The following is a 21,648-nucleotide window of genomic DNA, read 5'->3' as shown; positions in this document are numbered from 1 at the left end:
AGCCAAGTGAATGGCAGGAGAATGTAAGTGGTGTTACCCACCATCTTCCAGAAGGAGCAGAGTGAGCAGCACAGAGAGCAGGCTCTCTTGAGTCCAAGCATGCCACTTTCCCTCCTCTTTACCAGCTACAAGACTCTAAGCCCTTTCAGTTCCTCTCCTCTGTCCTTGGAGCTCTCAAAGACTGAATAGCAAATGTGAGCTGGCAACCAAAGGGTTGAGGATTTCTTACGCCTGTATCCAGATAAGGCTGGGTTTACCCCCAGCTTCTCAGTAAACAATGACAATATTTGTGTGGAAATAGCACCGGGTGGCAAAGGCAAGGTAATTTCATAGCATTTTTATTTTAATGAAGGAAACAATCTCATTAATGAGTTGTGACCAGCCATTTCCAAATAGCATGGTGCAGGGCAGGAGGATAAGCAACAGGAAAGTGTCCCCCCCCCAATGCCACATGTGATGGATGAAGCAGGAAGGTGCCTTCTGACCTTGGAAGAGTTTCCTGACGTAGCCCTCGTTGCTCACAATGTACTCTATGCCTTTGTGGGAGTTCATGACCGCTCGCACACAGCTAATGCAGGTCAGCTGGAGCAAGGCATCGGATATCCTGGCCACCCCTCGCCCAGACAGCCTGTCCAGGGCCTCCAGGAGGAGATCCAGCCCAGACAGCTCCAGGAACTGAACCATCCAGGCATCGTCGCTGTTCTCCAGCCTCTTCTTCAGCCCTGAGTAGTTCACCACTGAGGGCATTTGCAGGAGACGGATGCACAGCTCCGGCTCTGCATTTTCCAGGTTGGCCTCTGACTGGTCGGTCTCCTGGGGTCCGAGTTTCTCCTTCAGGGCAGCCCACTTCTTGTGGGCACCTTCCTTTTTGATTGACATCATGAATGGTTTGTTCTGAAAGAAAAAAAGAAGGCAAAGTGAGAAGTTTGTCTGGATTGGCCAAAAACTATCCAGTGGCCCTGCTTTTTCTCCAGTAATTGGGATGTAAAGCCCAACTACAGCAGGTCCCAGCTCTCCAGCATGTAGGGCACACACTGCAACCACTCTTCTGTTGAAGAAACTCAATATATTTCCACCTAAACCACACACATTACATTCAGGCTCTGAAGACTCTGTGGAGAGACTTTTAGCACATCCAAGCCCGCAAATACAGCTTTAAAAGTAGCCAATTTACACCAGTCAATTGCCACTACCTATTTTCATGCAGTGAAAGGATAAGGTTGGAAGCAGCATTATCAACTCTGAACTCCTAATGCCCATTAAACCACTTCAAAATCTCACTGTGCTGGAGAGGCTGTGCAGTTTCTAAGCATTTGTAATGGGATGGAGAAATAATTTTGAGCATATCCTGCTTATAAGAGCATCTGATTATCCTGTTCCTTTTCTGCTTTTGTTTCTTTTGACTGATGTTGAGGTTAATTTTATAGCACTCAATCCCTTCCTGTCTGCTGTAATAACAAATATGTTTGTACACATGGTGTTTATGCCTGACAATGTGAGAGCCTGATGGGCTGTGAGTGCAGGTACAGCAGCAGGAGGCTTGCTACAAAAACAGCAGAGCACCTTTTTGGAGATGGGGAGCAATGGCCCATCTCCCTGGAGAACATCGCCTGTCCAGCCAGGCCATCAGCAGCAAGGAAGGTCAGGAACTGATTCAGCACAGAAAAACTGCAAAGCCAAGTGTAACTCCTGGTGCCAGATTTTATGGGTTTAGGCAGGATTATTAATTTTCAGACTCACAAGGATCAAGTCATACAATGCAGGTCCTTTTCACAGCTGCATGTAACTGTTTTGGCCCCTGAGATTAGCTCTGCTGGTCAGAGCATGGTGCTAATAATGCCAAGGTTGTGGATCTGATCCCCATGTGGGCCATTCACTTAAGAGTTGGATTTGATGATCCTTGGGGGTCCCTTCCAACTCAGAATATTCTGTGAATCTGTGATTCTGTTTTAAAGCTGAATTGCTCCCACTGATGACATTTTGCCCCACAAAAATTGATGCTACCTCCCTGTCCTGCCACACCATCAGTACCTCTGTTCCCCTCGGCTGCTGAGCCTGCAAAGAGCTCAAAATAACCTGGGGCCAGCTGGCCTCAAAACTCAGCACTTGGGGGATGGAAGAGATTGTGGGAGACACTTATTTTCCCTTCCCAGCTCAAGTACAAGGCTTTCTAGCCCAGTAACTAGAGAAAATGCTTGAAAAATCTAAACTAAGTAACCTCTGGAAGGTTTTTTTTCCAGAAAGCCAAGATAAAGGATGGACCCTTTACACTGGTTGGAAAAAAAATCTCATTTTAAAGCCTGCCTTGTGATTTTTCCTGGGAATGTGCCATTGAGAAAGGTCCTGGCTCCTTCCCTGCAGCAGAGCTGCACGGCTTCTGTTTTACCCAAAGAGTAATTTTGGCAATCTCCCCCTGGCAAATATACAGCCAAAAGATTTCCTCACTGATTAGTGATGGGCATGATATTATAGGTTTAAACATGCCTCTTGGAAAGATGTAAAGTGTGATGGGGTAGGACACTTGAAAAATTTCCCTGAGAAAATGTGATGGTGGGACTTTCTGGCAGCTCACAGCATCAAAGCCTGCACTGAGAGGTCAGAGGGGTGGAAGAGTTAGCAGGGTATGGTGACAGAAAATCCACTTAAAGAGCTCTGAAGAAACCCTCTTGCAGAGTTTTCTTTTGCTTCAGTGGGAAAGAAGCTGGCCAAGCACCCAGTTGCTCCCTGTTCTGTTAGCTGAAAAGATGATGGTCACGATCCAAAACCATGAAGTGGCAAATATACCATCTGAGAACACACTGTACAGCTGAAAAGTGATAAAAAGGACCATAAAAAACCCAACCCAACCAATCCCCAAACAAACCTCCCTGCCAAAGCACAGGCTTGAGTTTCCAAGATTTGTCATCACTCCCTGCAGTCCTGAGCCCTTACTCACTCTTGGTAAAATTCTTTTTGGGATTAGTCAACCCCAGTCCCTCCCCTGTATTCAAGCCCAGGAATTTGGGTTAGCCTTAATGCAAAGGTGAAGAGAAATCCTTCCACACTGGAGGGAGAGAAGCAAAAGTTTCCTGCCCCAGGTTCACAGCCCTGGGGATGAGGCAGCATTCTACAACTCTCACCAGTCATGGTGACAGTAATCTACAGTCATGGGGCTGGAGAGGTCCACCTGCAGTCAAATTCTCCTCCAGCCTGTGCATGGAGCCCAGCCATCCCTTTGCAGTGCTGGGGTCAGGCTGGACCTTCAGAGTAGGGCAGTACTGAGGCCCATCTGACCTGGGGCTGCACAAGTAGCTGCCAACAGCAAGCTCCCCTTCTCTTGTGGGACTTCTTTTTATACTCAGCAAATCACTTTTTTAATTTGAACATGACTAAACTTTTCTGAGATAACAAAGCAGGCTGACTTTTTGCTCCCAGATGTATGAATGCCTCATTATATTGTATTTGCATTATATCCTATCAGCTACAGCAAGTAAGAGAAAACTACAACAGAATTATCGACCTCAGGCTTAGCTGATTCCTGAAAATTAAGCTTCACCAGTGCAACAGGAGACAGGAAATACCGAGAGAGCATCCTGTTTACCAGCAGATTTGTTCGGAATTATCCTTCCCTCCCACCTGCTTCGCACAGATGTGAAGAGATGAGAAACAGAACCGGGCAGCACCTCTCCAAACAGTCCTGGCTTGTGTTTTTATGGACTAAAATTAACAGACTGGATTGATTAAATATTCTTCCCCACAGAGAGTGCACTCTTTTTGTGGGAAAGGATAAAGGTAACTAATGTCTCTAATTGTAAAGAGGGAATAAAATACTCAGGAGCTGTACTATATAAATGGAAAGGAAATGAATATGGAGGAGATGGCAATACGACTCTGCAGATGGTGTGATAGATCTGTTTACAAACACAGATATGAGTGATATATTGTGAATGCAACATCTTTCCATATTTTCCATGAGGAAAAGTGTTGCAAAGATGTTTGGATACACCCTTAAAGGGCTGCTGCTTTTGCCTTTTATCTCTTACCACGGGAGCTTGTTAGCAGGTAAATGATCTCAGCAGAGTGAGACAGACAAGGATTGAAATGAACACATCTATCTGGCTGGCTCGCAGAGGCTATTTAGACTGTGCTGGCTGGGGGAAGGAAAGTGCCCTGACAAAACCAGACAGGACAGCTGAATACACCTCACCTCTTGCCAGCAGAAGGCCACAGGGAGCTTTGCTTTCTGTTTCCCAGGGCAGAGAGGGGGCTGTGATGTGGAAGCAGTGTCCCCAGACCCTGCGTCTGACCATGCCTGCAGCATCCATCCTCTGCCTCCCCAGCTGCCTGCTCAGCACTGGGGCTGGGTGGTGCTCCCTTGTGCACAACCTGACAGTGTGTCTGTGCCTGCTGCTGTGGGAGCACTCACAGCCACAACAAAGAATCACAGAATAGTTTAGGTTAGATTAAAAATCTTTAAGATCATCGGGTCCAACCATTAACCCAGCACCGCCAAGGCCACCACTAAACCAGGTCCCCAAGTGCCACGTCTACATGTCTTAAATGCAATCCTCTCCTCATCTTCTCACCCTCAGAGGCTGGATAGCCCTGATGGGGAATCACAGAATGTTAAGGGGTTAGAATGGACCCTAAAGATCATCTAGTCCCATCCCCCCTACCATGAGCAGGGACATCTCCCACCAGACCAGGCTGCTCAAAGACCCATCCAGCCTGGCCTGGATGCCAGGGTTGTGGCATCCACAACCTCCCTGGGAAGCCTGTGACAGTGTCTAGCTACCCTCAGAGTAAAAAATTTCCCCCTCTTTCAATCTGTACCCATTACTCCTTGTCCTGTTACTACAGTTCCTGATGGAAAGTCTCTCCCTGGCTTCGCTGTTAGCCCCCTTGAGATACTGGAAGGTCTAATGCAGCATCAATGTAAAAGTACTCTTTAATTTTAGGAGATTCCTTTGGGAAACATACAGGTATCCTGAGGGCTTGTGTTCTTGCACGTGGCAACAGCAGTATCTCAATCCATGGTGGGAACTCCTTGGATCACTGGGTTTGCAAAGTTATAATGTTCCCTGCATCCATCCAACCTGGTCTGTAAAATTTCCTCCTCCTTTCTTTCTAAATCAGGTGCTTCCCAGATTCAGTTTTCTGTGCCTCTCTGTCCTTCAAGTCCACTCCTAGGGAGATGACATCTGTGGGAGATAATTCAGGGCACATCAATACTTCCTCCATCCTGTGAAGCTGTGGAGAACAGAGCTGCACAGCACAGCTTTCAGTCTAAATTATTACATGCCTCCAGGATGACAAGGATCACAGCAAGGACTGGGAAGGACGTGTAAAAAGAGATTTCTCAGGGCAGCTAAGTATAATTGAGTGAAAACAAAAGGGAGAAAAACTGCAAAGGTCAAAACTATTCTGTTTTTTTGGGGAGCAGACCCACTGCCTATGCAGAAGAATGGGACTTTGGGGCTGGTGTGAGTGTGAGGGGAAACAGCAGCTCCTTGCTGCCCTTTGAAGAATTCTGAGAGCATCCCAATCCCACATGCTCCCCTGCACAAGGCTGCCAGGGTGAGAAAAGCTCTTTTATGTTGCTTAGTCCCCCCTCCCTTCCATGCCTGTTCCTGGCTCAGGAGCCTGTTCTGCCTGGCTGAGTGCTAATGACAGGTTTCGCTTCTGGGTAGTTCCAGTTTTCCCTCTGCTGCTGGGAAGATGCCAAGCCTTTGTATTTTGCAACATGTCAGACTACTCAGTCCCAAAAAGAAACAACATCCTGGCTTTGTGCTTTCCAAAATCACTTCTGGAAGTGTGATGTGTTTCCTCCACCTCTCCTTTTGCTTTCATTTGTGCTGTTGTTTTCCTATGCAGTGTCGGAAGAGCTCACCTACACAAAAGCCAACAAACCATCCTCCCATGAACCAAGACGAGTTGAGGGAAACCACAAATCTCTATTTTAGACACCAGCCTGATCCCTTGGTGTGGCCCCATCGGTGTCTGAAGGAATCAGCAGCATTCTCAGTCTCCCAGGGCAGCTGAGGATAAGGGCATGGTGGGGAATTCAGGCAAGGAAACCAAAGACATGGTTTGCCCAACAGACTTTGCCCCAGCATGCAAACCAAGTGCTGCTCCATCCTTCTGCTGCCATGGCCAGTAGCCTCAGCAGTCTTTAGATCTACATATTCTGTAGATCACCTGTATCAGAGGCCAGAATGTGTGATTTGTGACCAAAAAATGAAAAGGTTTTGGAATGAGTGCCCAGTCTTGCTCTTCAGTACTGAAGAAGTTCACGATGTCTCTGGCACACTGTGCTTTGCTTTGGCACAGCCTACAGACGCTCTCACAACACAGCCCAGGTCAGCAGAGGCCTCAGCAGTGCTGCAAACCATTATGGGGAATATTTTTTCTTTAGGAAATGAGGGAGCATGGACACACACCCTGCTGCAGCCGGTGGGCAGGAACTGTGCCATCCACACTCTGACTGAGCCTGGCACAGGGCTGGCAACAGCTTCTGCTGGGAGCAAATCCCCAGAAAAGGACTTCAGTGCATAGACAAAAAGTGGCCATGTTGGTATAAATTTGTATGGATTTTGCCAGTATAGCTTATTCTTTCACAAATAGAGGAAAAACATGTTCTGATCCAGTCCCACTCACCACTATCAGGATGCTGTGTGCCAGCACAGCTTTTCTCTCTGGGGCAAATACAAGCTACAGTATTGTGTGATGTCTCACAAAATGGGTAAATGTGTCCACTCAATATGTATTGGTAGCAGTGGAGTTACAGCAGCTTTAACCCCACCAGAAAAAAAAAAAAATCAGCAGTGCCTTCTTCCACAATAAATTAACAGATTTCTCACTGGGCTGCTACAGGACCACAAACAAATCAAGCTCAAGTGAGATGCTCAAGGATGTTTATGTCAGGATCTTCAGTGGCCTCTAAACCCTTATTTATAGGAGAGGTTCCACGAGCTTAGCTTCAAATGAGTTTGAAACCACTCTTTGTTACTGTAAGTGTGAAGACACTCAATAATCACTTGCCTTACAGTGGTGAGCCAGGTTTAAACCAGACTGGTGCAGCTGTCAGATTTTGTTTTCGTGGTGGGTGTGAACGCTGGACACCCTCACATGCCACCACAGTGGATTCCACGCTGGAGGGATGCGAGGTGGTGGCCAGCACTGGCTCCATGCAGAGGGTGTCAGCCCCCAGCTGTGGCGCCCCAAATGGGGCCACCAGTGCGTCACCCTGGTCCTTCCCCACTGCTGTTGTCAGCAGCCCCATGAGAGCCAGAGGGGCATCCTGACTCCAGCCAGAAAGGAATTGGACTCGGGTTCAGATCCCATGAAAACGCCGGCTGGGAGGAAGGTGGGTCTGGAGACTCCCCTGCTCCAGTGCCCACACACCCAGGCAGAGGCAGCAGCTCCATCTGGCAGCAATTCCAGCACCATTCACCATTTTGGGAGGCAATTTATTATGATCATTTGGGGTCATGTGAGGAGCAGAAACTGTTACCCAGCAACATGGACAGTGCAGTGGTAACTTTCTAAGACTCCTGGCTTCTGCTCTGCGGGAAGCTGTCACACAAGCAGATACAAGAGCCAAAACCCTTTTATTGCCTATTTTTTTGTTGTTGATGTTTTTAAAAACTTCCCCAGGATGCCAAGAGGACAGAGAAAACTGTCAGAGGGAAGAATTCTTACCTCAGAGCTGAAGCCAAATTATTCCCTTGTCTCTCCCACGCGGAAGGATACTTCTCAACCAGTTGTGTGAGCCCTCCCTTCCCCAGCCAGCTCCTTTTCTCCTTCTCTCCACCGAGCAACCTTCAGCCAACATAGTGTAAATCCCCAAACGAGTGTCTCTCCAACTCAAACACCCTAAGAAAGTCCAACAGGATGTCAGTGTCTGATAGTATGCAAATACCACTCTTCAGAGAGGTGCAAGGAAGTGACTTTTCTGTAGCCTCCGGGGAAGGCATTTGCATGTCATTTGTCATCCTTCTCATTCACCCTGTGCTGGTGGCTGGGACGGTGTCACTTCCCCATGTGCTGGGAAGGTGGGAGCTTTGCCCCCACTCCATGTCTGCCTGCCAGTAGGAAAAAGCATTCCTGGCATGGGGTGACTGTGGCATGGGGTGACTCAAAGCAGGGAAATGACCAAGGCAGGGTGATGATGTGGCAACGGAAAGGAAAAACAGTGAGAAGGGAAAAAGAGGATGCAGGGTGGTCAGGGTGGTGGGATGCAGAGTGTGGGTGTGGGTGGGGACAGCCCCTTGCATCTTGCATAAGCTGTGCTGGGTTTTCCAGCTTTGTGGCATCAGAGCTTTAAACAGTGCAAAATCTCAGGGGTCTTTGCAATGCTGGAAGAACCAGGACAGCTTAAAATGTTGAGGATTTGTAACCCAGGGCTGCCCATCCTGGGAGAGAAGCCACATAGCAAAGGCTGGGAGCTCAGGCAGTGTCCTCTGGGCAGGGGCTAATTGACAAGAATTCTGCTCTCATCGGGCACCACTAAGGTCCTGCTGAGCTTCAGTCCAGCCCAGCTTTTATGGTCTGAGCAAGCTCTGAAGACATTAAAAGCTCTTTTAAACAGAACACATCTCCATGCCTTTCTGGTTGACATTTAATGTGCAAACTAGTTTGTGAGCCACAGCTGCAAAATGCATCCACACAGCCTCTCAGGAAGTGTTAACTGAAACCCAGTCATTATTAAATTGTGAATATTTCAACGTGGCCTATTTCAGCATAGGCCTCCTGCCTGGTTCAGGGGTAGCAGGTAGGCTTCAGATGTTTATTTCTTACTCTGTGAGGTTCTACCCTGAACTGAACCTCCCAGATCAAAAGTTGGAACCCACATCAAGAGTCTTCCTGCCTTAGGTGGGAAACTCAACCCTCGTGTACATGAGCACGACTCCACCAGTATTAGAAATACACTAATCTGTCTGCCCTTTGGTCCAAATTCAGTTGGCCTTTAAGAGACCAAATTGCCCACGTGCTTTCTAATTAAAACAGTTTCACCATAACAATGCAATGTCCGGGGAAATGACTCTGCATAATTCCCCATCCTGCCATAGGAAACACTCTGGGGGTGTGTCCATACAATCCAAGACTATTGTTAATTCAGGATGGGTTTTACAACAACAAATGAATGTCCCTTTACATTGCATGCAGTCCTGAAGTGTAATCCCCAAGTCCTCAAAAGATTAGTCGTTAATCTGGTTCCTGGGAGCAAGGCCAGGCTCACAGCAGGTTTTACAGGAAAAAGTAAAATTTAAGAGAAAAAAAGGCCCTGCAAAGAAAGGATTGTGATGGTGCAAATTCCTGTCCTTGAAAACAATGGAAGCAATGTAAAAGGTTATGAATCAGGTCCCATCAGGTTTCATCTGAAGCCTGAATCTGAGAAATTCCAGAAATGTTTCTCCTTTTAGAAAGGTTCCATCATTTCTGACAAGAAAAAAAACCCACCCAGAAAAATCGCACAAAAAGCCCACAAAAAACCCAAAACCAAAAAAGCAGAAGCAGAGAAATTGGGCTGAAAAGCAGGAAAACCAGCTCTCAGGCTGCACTGTTTCTCTGTAGTTCATGTCCTCATGGGCATGAACTTTCACGCTGCTCAGAGAGACGGCTTAATAGTTTTCCCCCAGCAAATCAGCCCAATTTTACCCCAATTTTCTAGTAGATGATTTGGTGGTCCTCTGAATAGTAACTCTTCCAAAATCAAATAGATTACATCAAGAACTAAGAGTTTAGTTCCATTTTAGGTAAACTATAACTGAGACCCTCTATTTTTTGAGTATCACTCTGCTGCCTCTGAATCACAGTGCAATGACTTCACTGCCCACATGGCCGGTCCACAAAATTCAGGAATCCAATTAAACAGACATAAATACTACCCATTTGCCTTTAGGAATTACATTATTCCTAATTACAGCAATCAGTGTCTTCTCGCTGCTCTACATTTCTGTGACAAATTTATTCCCACGCCAGTGTCTTTTCAAGGAAGTCATGTCAAGGGTTTTGGAAAGGGGACACCCAGCTCATTTCAGGCTGGCAGAGAGACCTGTGCCAGCCAGAGGTCTTCTGCAATGGCTCTTTCTAGGTGATCCTGCCTAAAACGCCTTGAATCACTCCCTTCTAAATCACTAAACATCAGCACAGAGAGTATTCAAGAATTCGAGGTGCAATATTCACTTCTGCATCTCTGTGATGAGCTTTTTTGGGTAATCTGGCACCTACAGGGCCAGTGATAACAAGTATATGTCTACAGGGGAAAAATTAGGGAAATAAATGTGGATAATTCATTTTCTCTGCTCATCTGAGGACTGAACTCTGAGTTAAGTAAGCAGAAAGACCAGTGTCAAATAAAGTGTTGAAGTGGATTTTGGCATGGGTGAAGACATAGAAATTTAGGGGGAGAACAAAGTGAAATTTAGGGAGAGAGTCAAATCCTCCCCCCAGCCACAAGGCATCTGGCCTTTGCAACATGACCTTATGCACTGGGGGCAGCAGGAGATGCCAGAAGAGCTCCTGGGATGTAAAGGGGGTGAACTAACGATGACCTTCCCAGGTACTGGGAGAGCACAGTGACAGCAGCCAGTTTGCTCCCTCGTGGGGAGCAGAGACATCTGAGCATCCTCGGAAAACCACAGGAGCAAGACAAGAACTGCAGAGCTGACTGCTGTTGGCTCTTACTGAATTTCTCTACTCTCCTTGAAGACTGACATCCCTCCAGCTCTCTTGTCACAGAGCAGCTCTCTGATTGCTTTGTGGCTGAATGCATTTGCTTTAGAGGATGCTAAAAGGAGAAAGAAAAAGCCTTCTGAAGTAGTCTTTATCTGATGAATACTTCAGAAAACAAAAATACAGGACTCTGATGCTGCCAGTAGCATATTTCTGGGAACTTTGTATCTAATGGGGTTGATCTGCTTAAAACATCCAAAACATTTGCTCTGCAGTGCTTTTGGTAGGAAGCTTCTGCAAGAAAGAAACAACACACTGGGATTATAGGAAAGGTCTCATGCTTGGTTAAAATGACCTTTTTAGGGAGGGTGCTTCCACCTGAGGAGATTAAACCGTGAACTGTGGGGAACTTGGAGCTTAGCCTGGAAAGGTGTTGACAAAAATCTCTGCCAAAACCCCAAACTGCACCAGCAGTTCTGCCCAGAGCACAGACCCACGTGCAGGTTTCTAAAGGATGTATGTGCTCCTAAGCATAGGTAAGAAGCCTAATAATATTTATTGTTCGTTTATCCTGCATATTGCCCCCGTGCTAAGGCTGCAGGGGAACTGCGTAGGCATTGCCAGGATGAAGGGTGCCACAGCAGCTAAACTCTGCTCCCTGGTACACATGCTGGTGCTGCAGCAGCAAGAAGATGTAATTACAGAAAAAAGACCTTCTGAGCCCTGCCTCAGGGGGAGAGAGGCAGGCAGGGTTTAGCTGTATCCTTCCAGCACAAGCACAAACCCTCTTCACCTGCACAAGGGTGAAGCTCTTCAGGCAGGCAGTAGCTCTTCCCTAGAAACCAGTTTGATGCTGGAGGTCCACGGGGGAAAGGGTTGAGGACATCACTAAGCCAAAGAGCTACCCAGACCCATTTATTTACAGACATCCCTTCTGAACAAAGCTCCCAAGACACCAGAATGGTACAAAAGGGGGAAGTGTTTTTCCAGCTGTTCTCCAAACAGGCTGCAAATGCGATTCCCTTCTACCGAGACCAGCTTTTCCATTCAGCTGCTGCTGAATCACAGGGCTTGGTATCTTATCTGGTGAACAGCCCAAATGCAAACATCCTGAGGGTTTTTGTTCAGATAAGGCTGACCATAGCCAGGATTCCTAATGGCATGGGCGAAGCACTATTGCACACATTAAGGAGAACAGCCCCAGATACTGCCAGGTACTTTCCTGCGTGCTCGTGTGAATATGAACATTACCAAGGATAATCACAGAACCTGCTCAGCTGCTAATGCAAGAAGTTAAGCACTCGAGCTGTTTAAAATAAATGCTTGAAGAAGGCTGGCTTAGCATTATTTCAACATTAATCCTCTCCAAAGATGCCTTCACAGTATTTTCTGTAGTGCTGGGTAAAAAAGTTTGAAGAGCCTGTTTTATAACGCAGTAATCCTAAAACTTTCAGGGGCTTAACCTTTCATTTTGCTACAGTACTCGTTCCAGCTGTTTTGAGAGGACCTAAAATTGTCCACCTAGATATTACCTTTCCAGTTCTAACTCGGTCTTTGTATTAATGTGAAGAGATATTACTATGGCCCAACCGACTGGGGATTATGGGAGACGTCTCATGCTTGGTTAAAATGACCTCAATACACATGCAGGGTATCTTATGATTGTCATTTTGACCTTTTCCAGTTTTTCCTGATCACTTTAGATCCTGTTTTATTCCTTGCAAAGAAATCAGTTGTTCAATCATACCCTCAGGTTTGTAGTCCAGAGAGTTGCAGTGCTTTATGCCAGCTGAACATGTGGCGGTCATTAATCTTCAGGAGGAAAATCACTATATTTGTCTGAGAAGTTAATACACAATGAATATTAGGATATAATTTTATAAGTGATTCATCTCTACACATATGGCTTGCTTTCCTACACGTGTTATCAGAACAGGGGTTTGGGAATTACGGGCTTGTAAATCAATTTAGCTTTGTGTTAGTCCTTTCCCTCCCTTCCTAGACAAATAGAGGCCTTATTTAAGGCTTGGTAATGTTTGTGGAGGTTCAGTCCATTTCCAGTAATGGAAACAACAAAACACAGAATTTATCCCCAGGCCTATAAAAGAAGCCTCAGGACTGGGTAAATCTAAAATAACTCATGAATATTGGACAGCTTGTTCTGAAATGGGGAACTACAGCCCATCAGTGCATAAACAAGTGAGCACAGCCAGGCAGGCTGGAAAGCAGCCTTCCAAGGGAGAAATGGAGCAGCTGAGCCAGGTTTCAGATGAGAGCTACTCAGGGAGCCCGCTGCCACATCGGCATGACAAAAACCAGAGAGGAAATGAGTTATAAAATGTATCAGGGAATAAAAACATTTGTTCCCCAGTTCACGTTCATGGCAGGCTCACATTTGCACCATTTGTCACGTAAGTCAAGAAGAAGACACATTCACAAACACTTTCTAAATTGCAGAGCCCACTGCTGACATGACAGGTAAATATTGTAACCTCCGGTTTCTTACTCGGTGTGAACTTTTTCACTCTGGCTCAGAGCAGATTTGCTTCACTGCATTGTGCACACAGTTGAAAGTTAAGCCGAGCAATTCTAAAGGATTTCTCTCTTTTTTTTTTTTTTTTCTTTTTTTCTTTTCTAAATAGCAGAAGTAATTAATCTGCTTCAGAGAATGAATCAGCCTTTTCTGAGCTAGAAACACACAGAGGAGATTGTGGCTGTTTCTGGGGCAGGAGGGAGGCTTACTCACACAGCTGATGCAGCGGAGGCAGCTGCCCAGGGTGTACAGCTGTGGGCTGAGAGGGGGGAAAACCCCCATTGCTGCACCCCAGAACCCCCCAGTGCCATCCTGTGCCCCCAGGGGACCCGCTGGGACAGAGGGAATGGGCTCAGCACTTCAGTGCTGATGGAAGGGATGAGCCAGTGCCCAAGGAATGGTCCAGGGAGGCCTGTGTGGCTTTGCCTCTCCTCCTGCAGCCCCCTGGGTGGCACATCCAGCCCGTGAGGGGCTGCACCCACTCCTGGGAGTAAATCCTTTGGCAGCAGGGGCCATCCTTTTATTTAGGTGAAGTACCTTGATCTGGGCCCGGCGGTGGAATGAGTTGATTTGCCACAGTTTGACTTCTCGGTAGGCTGTGGGAAGAAAAACACTGCTCACAAAAAGCTGCTGCCATGTACTAGGGGAACTTTTGTTTCCAGCTGGGGCCTCTGTCAGAAAATAAAGCTAATGCTTAGCTCACTGCTTCCAGCCAAAGCTCAGCAATGACTTAACAGAAAAGCAGGACAGGCAAAGAGCAGACAGCTCCCAGAAAGGGGAAACCAGCAGAACAGAAGCAGTGTGGAGATAGCTGTCTCATTAAAAATAATGCAATTTAATCCTTGGAGGGGAGCATAACACAGTTATGCCTTAGCTGCACTGACAAAAGCAGAGCTGCTCACCAAAAATATCAATCAATCAATCAAGATGATGCCAACCTCATTCATTGATCTGGAGAGAGGAAAGGGGCTCTCTGCTGCTGCTGCTGCCCTGGGGGCCACTGCTGCTTCCCTCCCTTCATCCCCTCTGCCGGCCAGGGTATGCTGGGGAGATGCTGTGCCTCCTGCGAGTGAAAGGCTTGCCTCGCAGTCCCTGGGACACCAGTGGGGCTGGAATGTCCCTTCCTCTGGGAGGGAAGGGGTGGGACAGGTGGCCACGGCTCCCTGTGCAGAGCCATACAGGGTTTGAGCTCATTTGACCTCTGCAATGGCAAAATCATCAACATTTTAAAGCACAACTAAATATACAGGTTTTATGGTTGCAGGCTGCCTCCTTTCCCACACTTTCCTGGAGTGATCTCCAAATTCCTCTGATGTCCTTGCTTGTTAAAATGTGACTCAGCTTTCCCATCTGGAAAAGTGGAGACCCACACAGTTCCAAGGTGGCCAGCTGCCACTAGTGATGTCCTGTGTTAGCATTAGCCATCAGCTTGGGAGCAGCAGAGGCAACTGAAAGCTTTGCAAGTCGGGTTTGGGGTGAAATCAGTGTCAGAGAGCCTGCAGTACTCTGTGAGCAGCAGTGTAAACCATCAGCTGAAACCTCCCTTGTGTACCTTGTGGGGAAGTCCTTTCAGAACCAAGGAGTGACTGAGGACACCTGCTCACAAACTCTGATGGAGCAGCAATGCAAAGAGCAAATCCCTCCTCTGCCCTCAAACATTCCACAAAATTAATGCTGTTCACACCTCAGCTGAATAATGGTCCTGGCAAAAATAACAAGTGGGAAGTCAATGCCAAGTAGCAACACCTGGTGATAATTACTACAACCATGCCAAACCTTACCAACTACAGCACTTGGCAGCTCTTCATTTGTCTGTACTTGATACTGGACACAATGCTGGAGTAACGTCCCTTCTGAAGTGAGCCATTTCTTCTGGGGTCGTTAAACATTTTGGAATCAGCTGAGTGACTCCAATGCTGGAATGAGGACTTCATCCACTGTCTCTCAGTCCTTTCTGGCTTTGTCTGGTGTCATTTATCAGCTCAGCTGGCTTTTCAGAGACCTTGAAATATGCCTCAAATGCTACAGAGCTTTTTGCAAACACTATTGCTTGCTTAAGATTCTCATTGATCTGTGGCTCCAGCATTCCCAGCACTTTGAAATGTCAGCTCAGGTATTAAAATTATAGAAACAGCTGAATCCGTGAACAATACGTGTTCATTACATCAAACAGAAAACCCACCATGCTGTTAGAGGCTCTCCTGATGCTTTCTGCAGATGTGAAAGCCTATCTGACAAAGCAGCAACAAATGTTCATCTGCCACATCACACAATCACTTACTTTTAATTTTGGGCACTCCTGTAGATGCCAGGCTATGACTCAGGGGCTCATGCTTGAACCCCACACCCTATTTTCTTCCTTATTCAGTTTTATAAAATCAGCTCATCTACCACTGACATTTTCTGGTAACAATCATAAAACTTGGCTGTTGCTCATTACTTATTTTTTTCCTAGGAAAAAGGAGCCAGAGGATACTTGCCCTTGACAAGGAATCTGAGAGGCACTGAAAAGCCATTCAAATGCCTTTTAAAGCATTCCCAATTTGTGCTTCACTCCAGACCTTAAAGCATGCCTGCAGAACTGGAACCACTGGAATGGTGTGACAACCCCATACCAGACCTGTGAGTGTGAAGCTGCCCTTCATTAGAAGGAGACAGTCAAGGCTCAAAATTTGATGTGACTCGTTTCCCCCTCTGAATTTGTTCCCAGCATTTTGGGTGACAGCACAGGACTGGAGAAATCTCAGTAAAATGAAAATACAGATTGTTTGCCCACTCTGTTGCAGCACTTGGTGCTCTCAGTGATTTTTCTGGCTATTGGGAGATGAAGCCAGCCTCTGCAAGACCCAGCTCATGAGCACTGTATGATAAACTGCTGCATGGGCAATGCTGAGAAATAGACTTGAGCTTGGTGGGTAATGCCAAAGGGATTATTATAATATATTGGGTCAGAAGCAGGTAGTCACGCACTGAACACGAGGGGTGTCACGCTGCAGGGCTGTGTCTACCTTCTGCAAAATATTTAGGTATTTTTCACCTAGTTACATAAAAAGCAACGTACAATGTTAATGAATGGAGCAGGGATAACTCCTCATGTTTATCTGCACCTACCAATTGCAGTATTTTGGACTGAGCAGAGCTGGATTTGTTCAGTGTCACTGTGTGACCCCATGACCTGACTTCGTTGATTCGGTGATATTTTCTCTGAATCATTATTGATAGACCTTACTGCAAATATTAAGAGCAAGGATATTAAAGTAGGAGCTTAACCTGAGCTCAGATATGAGCACTGAGTTTGTCTGAAGTTCCTTCAGCTGTTTCAGCTCGATGAATGTTGTTCACTGCCCAATCTGCAGCACTGTGTTGCTACCCACTGCTGAATTACACCCACCTTCTCCTCACAGCTGGTTACAGTACAATGGGGGGCTTAAGCATCCCTCATCAACAGAATAATCATTGCAGAAAAACCCCACATCTAATACTCGATGCCACGGAAGTAAATCGGGTGAAAACAGGGACAAAATGCAACTTAGCTTGCTTTGGTAAGAAAAATTTTCTGCTCAGCTACTCTGGGAAAACTATCCAGCATACCTGGCACACAAGACAGGGATAAAGTTCAGCTTGCAACACATTTGAAGCCACTTGCTATGCAGTCCAGTGAAATCAGAAGTTTGCAAACAAAAGATAAAAATTTTGTAATAAACAGGGTACAGACCTAGAAGGATCAGATAGACAATGAAATGGAAGGGGTCAGTCTGAGTCTTGCAGGGGTCACTACTGCAAGTGAGGGAGACTCTACCCTACTTCACGTCTCCCTTCATGCCAGAGCAAGTGGGAGAAAGCTGAAGGAATAGTGAACCAGCACAGAACATGGGGATATGAAATAAAAATGGGATTGATAAAATGACTGGAATATGATGAGAGCTGACAGCAGAAAACAGAAGTCAGATGGACACCGGGAGAGGAAAATCCCAGATCCCCACCCCACATCACACGACAGGAGGAACCTGAGGAGGAGGTTAATTGCAGCACCTACCTGGTGAGTGATTTATTTCTGGGTGAGGTGTCAAAGCATGAGAGGCACAGGACAGACCTCTGAGCCTTGCAGCTCTGCTCATCCACAGGGAAGCTGGAGATTAGGAAGCCCAGCTCACAACTGCCAGGGATCAGCAGAAGCTGGAGCCCGCTTCATGAGAGCAGACAGCAAGTTGTAGCTTGTTTGGCATTGCACAGTAAAGAGAAAAGCATGCAACTCCTATTTCTACACTGATAAGAGAAAAGCACCAGAAGGGAGAACTAAGCAGTCATAGTGCAAATACAAAGTAAGAGAGAGCCATATATTACACAAAGAATTATAATATGAGTTCAATAAATTGTGAAAATTCCCCTTCCCAGAAGACTGGCAACAAATGAATTACATTTGCTGTGTGCAATAAGGAATAATATCATTCTGTGTTTAGATTTGCTGACCTGCCAGGTCTCTTCCTGTCCTACATTTAGATTATCTTTTATACAATGGGTCTTGCACACTGCTTGCATTTTTTTCAGCAATATTTTTGGATGACAGCCTAGAATAGGATTATTAACTTACAACAGGACAAAAAAAAAAAAATCTCATATCCTCACAAATTCCTGCGATCCCCTCCCCCCTGCCTTCTAGTTTTGGCAGCCTCTGTTTAATGGAAAAATGAGCTTAAGTCGATGCAAGAGAAATGAGATTAGTGGCCAGACAGCCCAAATTCTGAGCAAGTTCAGTAGGACGACGGCAACCCTACTGTAACTCTGCTGACTCCAACTTTCCTTTCCAACTAACTTAAGCCAGAAGTTTCCTTGCAGTCTACCAGGGAGTCTGAGATGTTTTGCACTGTGTTTACCTGGAGAAATTCTACAGTCTTAAGAAGCCAAAAAAAGAACATACAATTCAGTGTTGATCTGGTACAGGGAGGGACAACCACGAACACCGTTTTGGGGTATTTCTTCTAAAATCAGTGTGTCTGAGCACTCCTTCCCCGCCCACGAGCTCTGGAATTCAGCTCTGTACACTGATGTTGCAAGAAGCCATTTAATCACTGCGGAGTTATTGAGCAAAAGGGAGGATGAGGCTGGAGAGAACTATGTGGGAAAACCGGGCAGGACTTGGGAGACCTTGTCTGAAAACCACTGGATAACAGAATCTGTCAAAATAAAAGCCTGGAAGTGGCCCAGCCCAGGCGCAGGCACCCCATCCATCCGCTCCATGCCGGGAGATGCTCTGCCAGCCCCAGGCACAGCAGGACCACATCCCGCCTGTACACATCACACCTGCATCCCGCACCACGTTGCATCTACACGTGCAGCCTGGAGCGCGTCACACCTGTACACCGTGTGGCTGCACCTGCCACCCAAACTACATCCAGCACCGGCAATCCAAGCCACAGGCAGCCCTCACACGGTGTGTTTGCGGCTGCGGTCCGGACCCGCTCCCACCTGTGCGCTCCGCTGTGGCACCTGCAAGCCGGGCTTCATCCCACCGATACACCGCGCCGCTGCATCTGCAACCCGGCTCCCACCTCCCCCGTGTACCGCCAAAGCGACAGCGGGGGCCCGTCCCAGCGATGCCGCCACATCTGCAGCCCAAACCGGGTCCCACCTACACCTCCCTGCTGCTGTCGCGTCTCCATCCATCCCCCTACGCTCGGCCATCCCTTCCGCAGTTTCCAGCCGCCGGCCGAGCTCCGGCCCGGTGAGCTCCTTCCTCCGCGGACACCCGCTCCATCTCACCGGCCGGGCGAGGGGATGCCCAGCCGGGCTGCAGCCCCGGGAGGGAGGTTTAGCCCAACTTCTCCTGACCGAGAGGATCCCGCTCCCGCGATCGCCCCCGGCGGAGCTCGGCCTTACCGCGGCGGCTTTCTTGCGGCGGGGACGGCAGCGACCCCCGCTGCCAGGGACCCTCCGCTGCCAGGGACCCTCCGCCGGGCTCTGCCCGCAGCCGCCGGGCTCTGCCCGCCCGCGGCAGCCGCGCCCGGTTCCGGGGCGGGGCGCGGGCGGGGCGGGGGGTCCGGACCGGCCCCGCCGGGGAAGTTTGTCTCCTCCCGGGCGGGGGTTCCGCCGCGCCGCCCCGAAACTCCCCGGCACATCATTCCCCGGGGAAGAGCTCTCCGCGGAGCCTGTGCTGTGTCCCCCTCGCTGCAGGGGGGTCCTGCCCACCCCGGAGGGTTCCCTAGGGTGCCCCTTCCTTCTGTGTCCCGTGAGCATCGTGGAGGCGAGCGCTGCCCCCGCCCCGGCCGCAGCCGTCTGACAGCCCCGGTGTGAGCGGTGCAGCCCCTGCCCGGCGCGGGGACCTTCTCAGCCCAGCCCTGGGGTTTGGATCCGGGGCTGGGAGCTGAGGGGGGAATCACGGCAGCTGGGGACAGGCTGCCCAGGCGGTCAGAGACCCGAGGGATCCTGCACCCTCCTCTAGGGACCCGGTACCCTGGTCTCGGCAATGTAAGGGCTTCATTTTTAACATGGAATCATGGCATCGATCAGGTTCGAAAATACCTTTAAGATCGTCGAGTCCAAGCGTTAACCCATCATTGCCAAGCCCACCACTAAACCACATCCCCGAGTGCCACATCGACATGTCTTTTAAATACTTCCAGGGGTGGTGACTCAACCACTTCCCAGGGCAGCCTGCTCCAATGCTTGGATCTTTTACTTTGCACTGGGCTAGTAAAGCTAATATTTGAGCATTTTGCACAGATTTTGAGTGTATCACCATGTAAACATCTAGTCGGATGCAGCCTAAAACTAAAGCCAGTACTCATTTAACATCTCATGGTACTTCAGCTCGGTGGGCACAGTGGGCTACCCAACCCAGGAGAAGGGAAGGATGCTTTTTCCATTAGTAAAACGCGTCAGCTCTAGAGATGAGCAACGATATAGTGGAGTTAAGCTAAATATTAACGGCCAAGTGGAGAGAATTTGGTGGAAAAGTGTTTCCATTCGTGGGTCAGAAGTGCTGTCTCCTATAGGCATTAGGGGCATGAGTCAGTTCTGTTTTCAGGCAGAGCCACCCAGCTTTACCATCCAGAGAAAACCTGGCAGGGAAAATCATGGACGGGAAGACATAACCGGTAAAGTGTTTTGCAAAGGGCTGCTGCAAGCCACTGAGAGCTGAGCTGAGACCACTGAGAGTGGTTACAGGCAACTGGAGGATAGTTACAGGGTAAGAACACAGGGCTGAGTACTTCTGAGACTTCAAATTGGAAAATGAGATGTGAGCTTTCACTGTTTGCTCGTAAAACACTCCTCTGTTTTTAGTGGAAGAGAAGACAAATGGAAAAAGACTGCCTCTCTCGGAGATGGCAGTTAACCAGAGTGGCTCATCGTTTCTTCTTTTGCCCGAAACAAATGTTTCTAATTGGTATCTTATGCAATACTCAGGTGGTACATACTTAGCTTTACAAATGGATGTGTCCCCTGCAATCTTTCTCTGAAGGGTATAAAACTGTTTTTGAAAGAACTGTTTGTTTTTCAGGAAATAGTAATTGTCTTTGGCTGCTGCTGCTGCTCTTGCTTTAGCCTTTTTTCCATTCTCTGCAAGTTTTTGCTGCTTTGGTGTATGAAGAAGAAAAGGGAACCCAAATCCTTCTTGCTTGAGAGCATTTTTCTACTTTGTCTTTGTCTGCTGCCTTTGTATTGTGGAACAGTCCTTGCCTGGGTTTGCCATATGGAAGTCAGACAGGTGGGACACCTTGATGTGGCCCACGAGGCTTCCCCTCCTGCTGCCTCATTCATACACTTATTACAGGCATTTTCAGCATCACGTTTGTGGCCTCTGTCCCACATGGTGACTGTGAGTGCTGCGGCAGTTAGTAGATCCTTTAATCCACTTGTCAGTTATGTCTGTAGGAGCATAGGGTAGCAGGGAGTGTCACCATGGGGGAGCTGGGTCACACACGGGAGACCTGCAGCCCACAGTGACCTTGTACTCAGGGCAGATGAGAGACAGGGAGTTTTTCTTTCTCTGTCTTTCACTGCTTTATTCATTCTTACTGTAATGCTTGATACTTGTCAGTCCTGCTTGGATGTAGAGGGACCATACACATGGCTGTAAAAATTGCTTATGGAGGACAAATTGTAACTGCTGGGCCGTAACTCCTCGTGTAGGAATGAGGGGCAAAGCTCAGAAAAGACAAGGGAAAGAGAAAAAAATGAAACTCTGTGTAAGTGCCCTGCATTTTCACCAAAATCCCCTTTTGACCGAAGCTGATATGACTGCGGGGGTGAGCAGTGAACACACAAGTGCTCCTTTGTTGGGATAAATCCACACCGTGCATGTATGTCCAGAGCTGGGTGCATGCATGGTGTAATCGAGGGGGTGCAGTGGCAGGTTTGTTTCCCCAGACTTATATCTGCAGTGTGCTTTGCACTTTGGAACTTTGCACCCTCAAAATTCAGGCTGAACTCTCCTTGGGCTCTCCATCTGCCTGCCTGGA

General features: G+C 47.8%; 1 protein-coding gene across 5 annotated transcripts in view; it reads right to left on the bottom strand.

The window, feature by feature from the left end:
* The window catches only part of INF2 (inverted formin 2), a 40,338-nt gene extending 21,166 nt beyond the window's left edge, over window positions 1-19,172 (bottom strand). For 2 of the 5 annotated variants that reach the window (XM_066188924.1, XM_066188925.1), the window contains exon 1: window positions 486-894. In XM_066188924.1, coding sequence (XP_066045021.1) covers window positions 486-882 — 397 coding nt within the window. In that variant the 5' untranslated portion in view covers window positions 883-894. The other 3 variants (XM_066188927.1, XM_066188929.1, XM_066188928.1) reach the window with 3 other exon arrangements.
* Between the last annotated feature and the right edge of the window lie 2,476 nt (window positions 19,173-21,648).

This window comes from Chamaea fasciata, unplaced genomic scaffold, assembly GCF_029207755.1.
Source record: "Chamaea fasciata isolate MVZ Bird 193981 ecotype frontalis unplaced genomic scaffold, bChaFas1.0.hap1 SCAF_7, whole genome shotgun sequence".
In the NCBI taxonomy this organism is placed as follows: Eukaryota; Metazoa; Chordata; class Aves; order Passeriformes; family Sylviidae; genus Chamaea; species Chamaea fasciata.
Note: the sequence above shows the minus strand (reverse complement) of the source record. Positions and strands in the feature narration are given on the sequence as shown.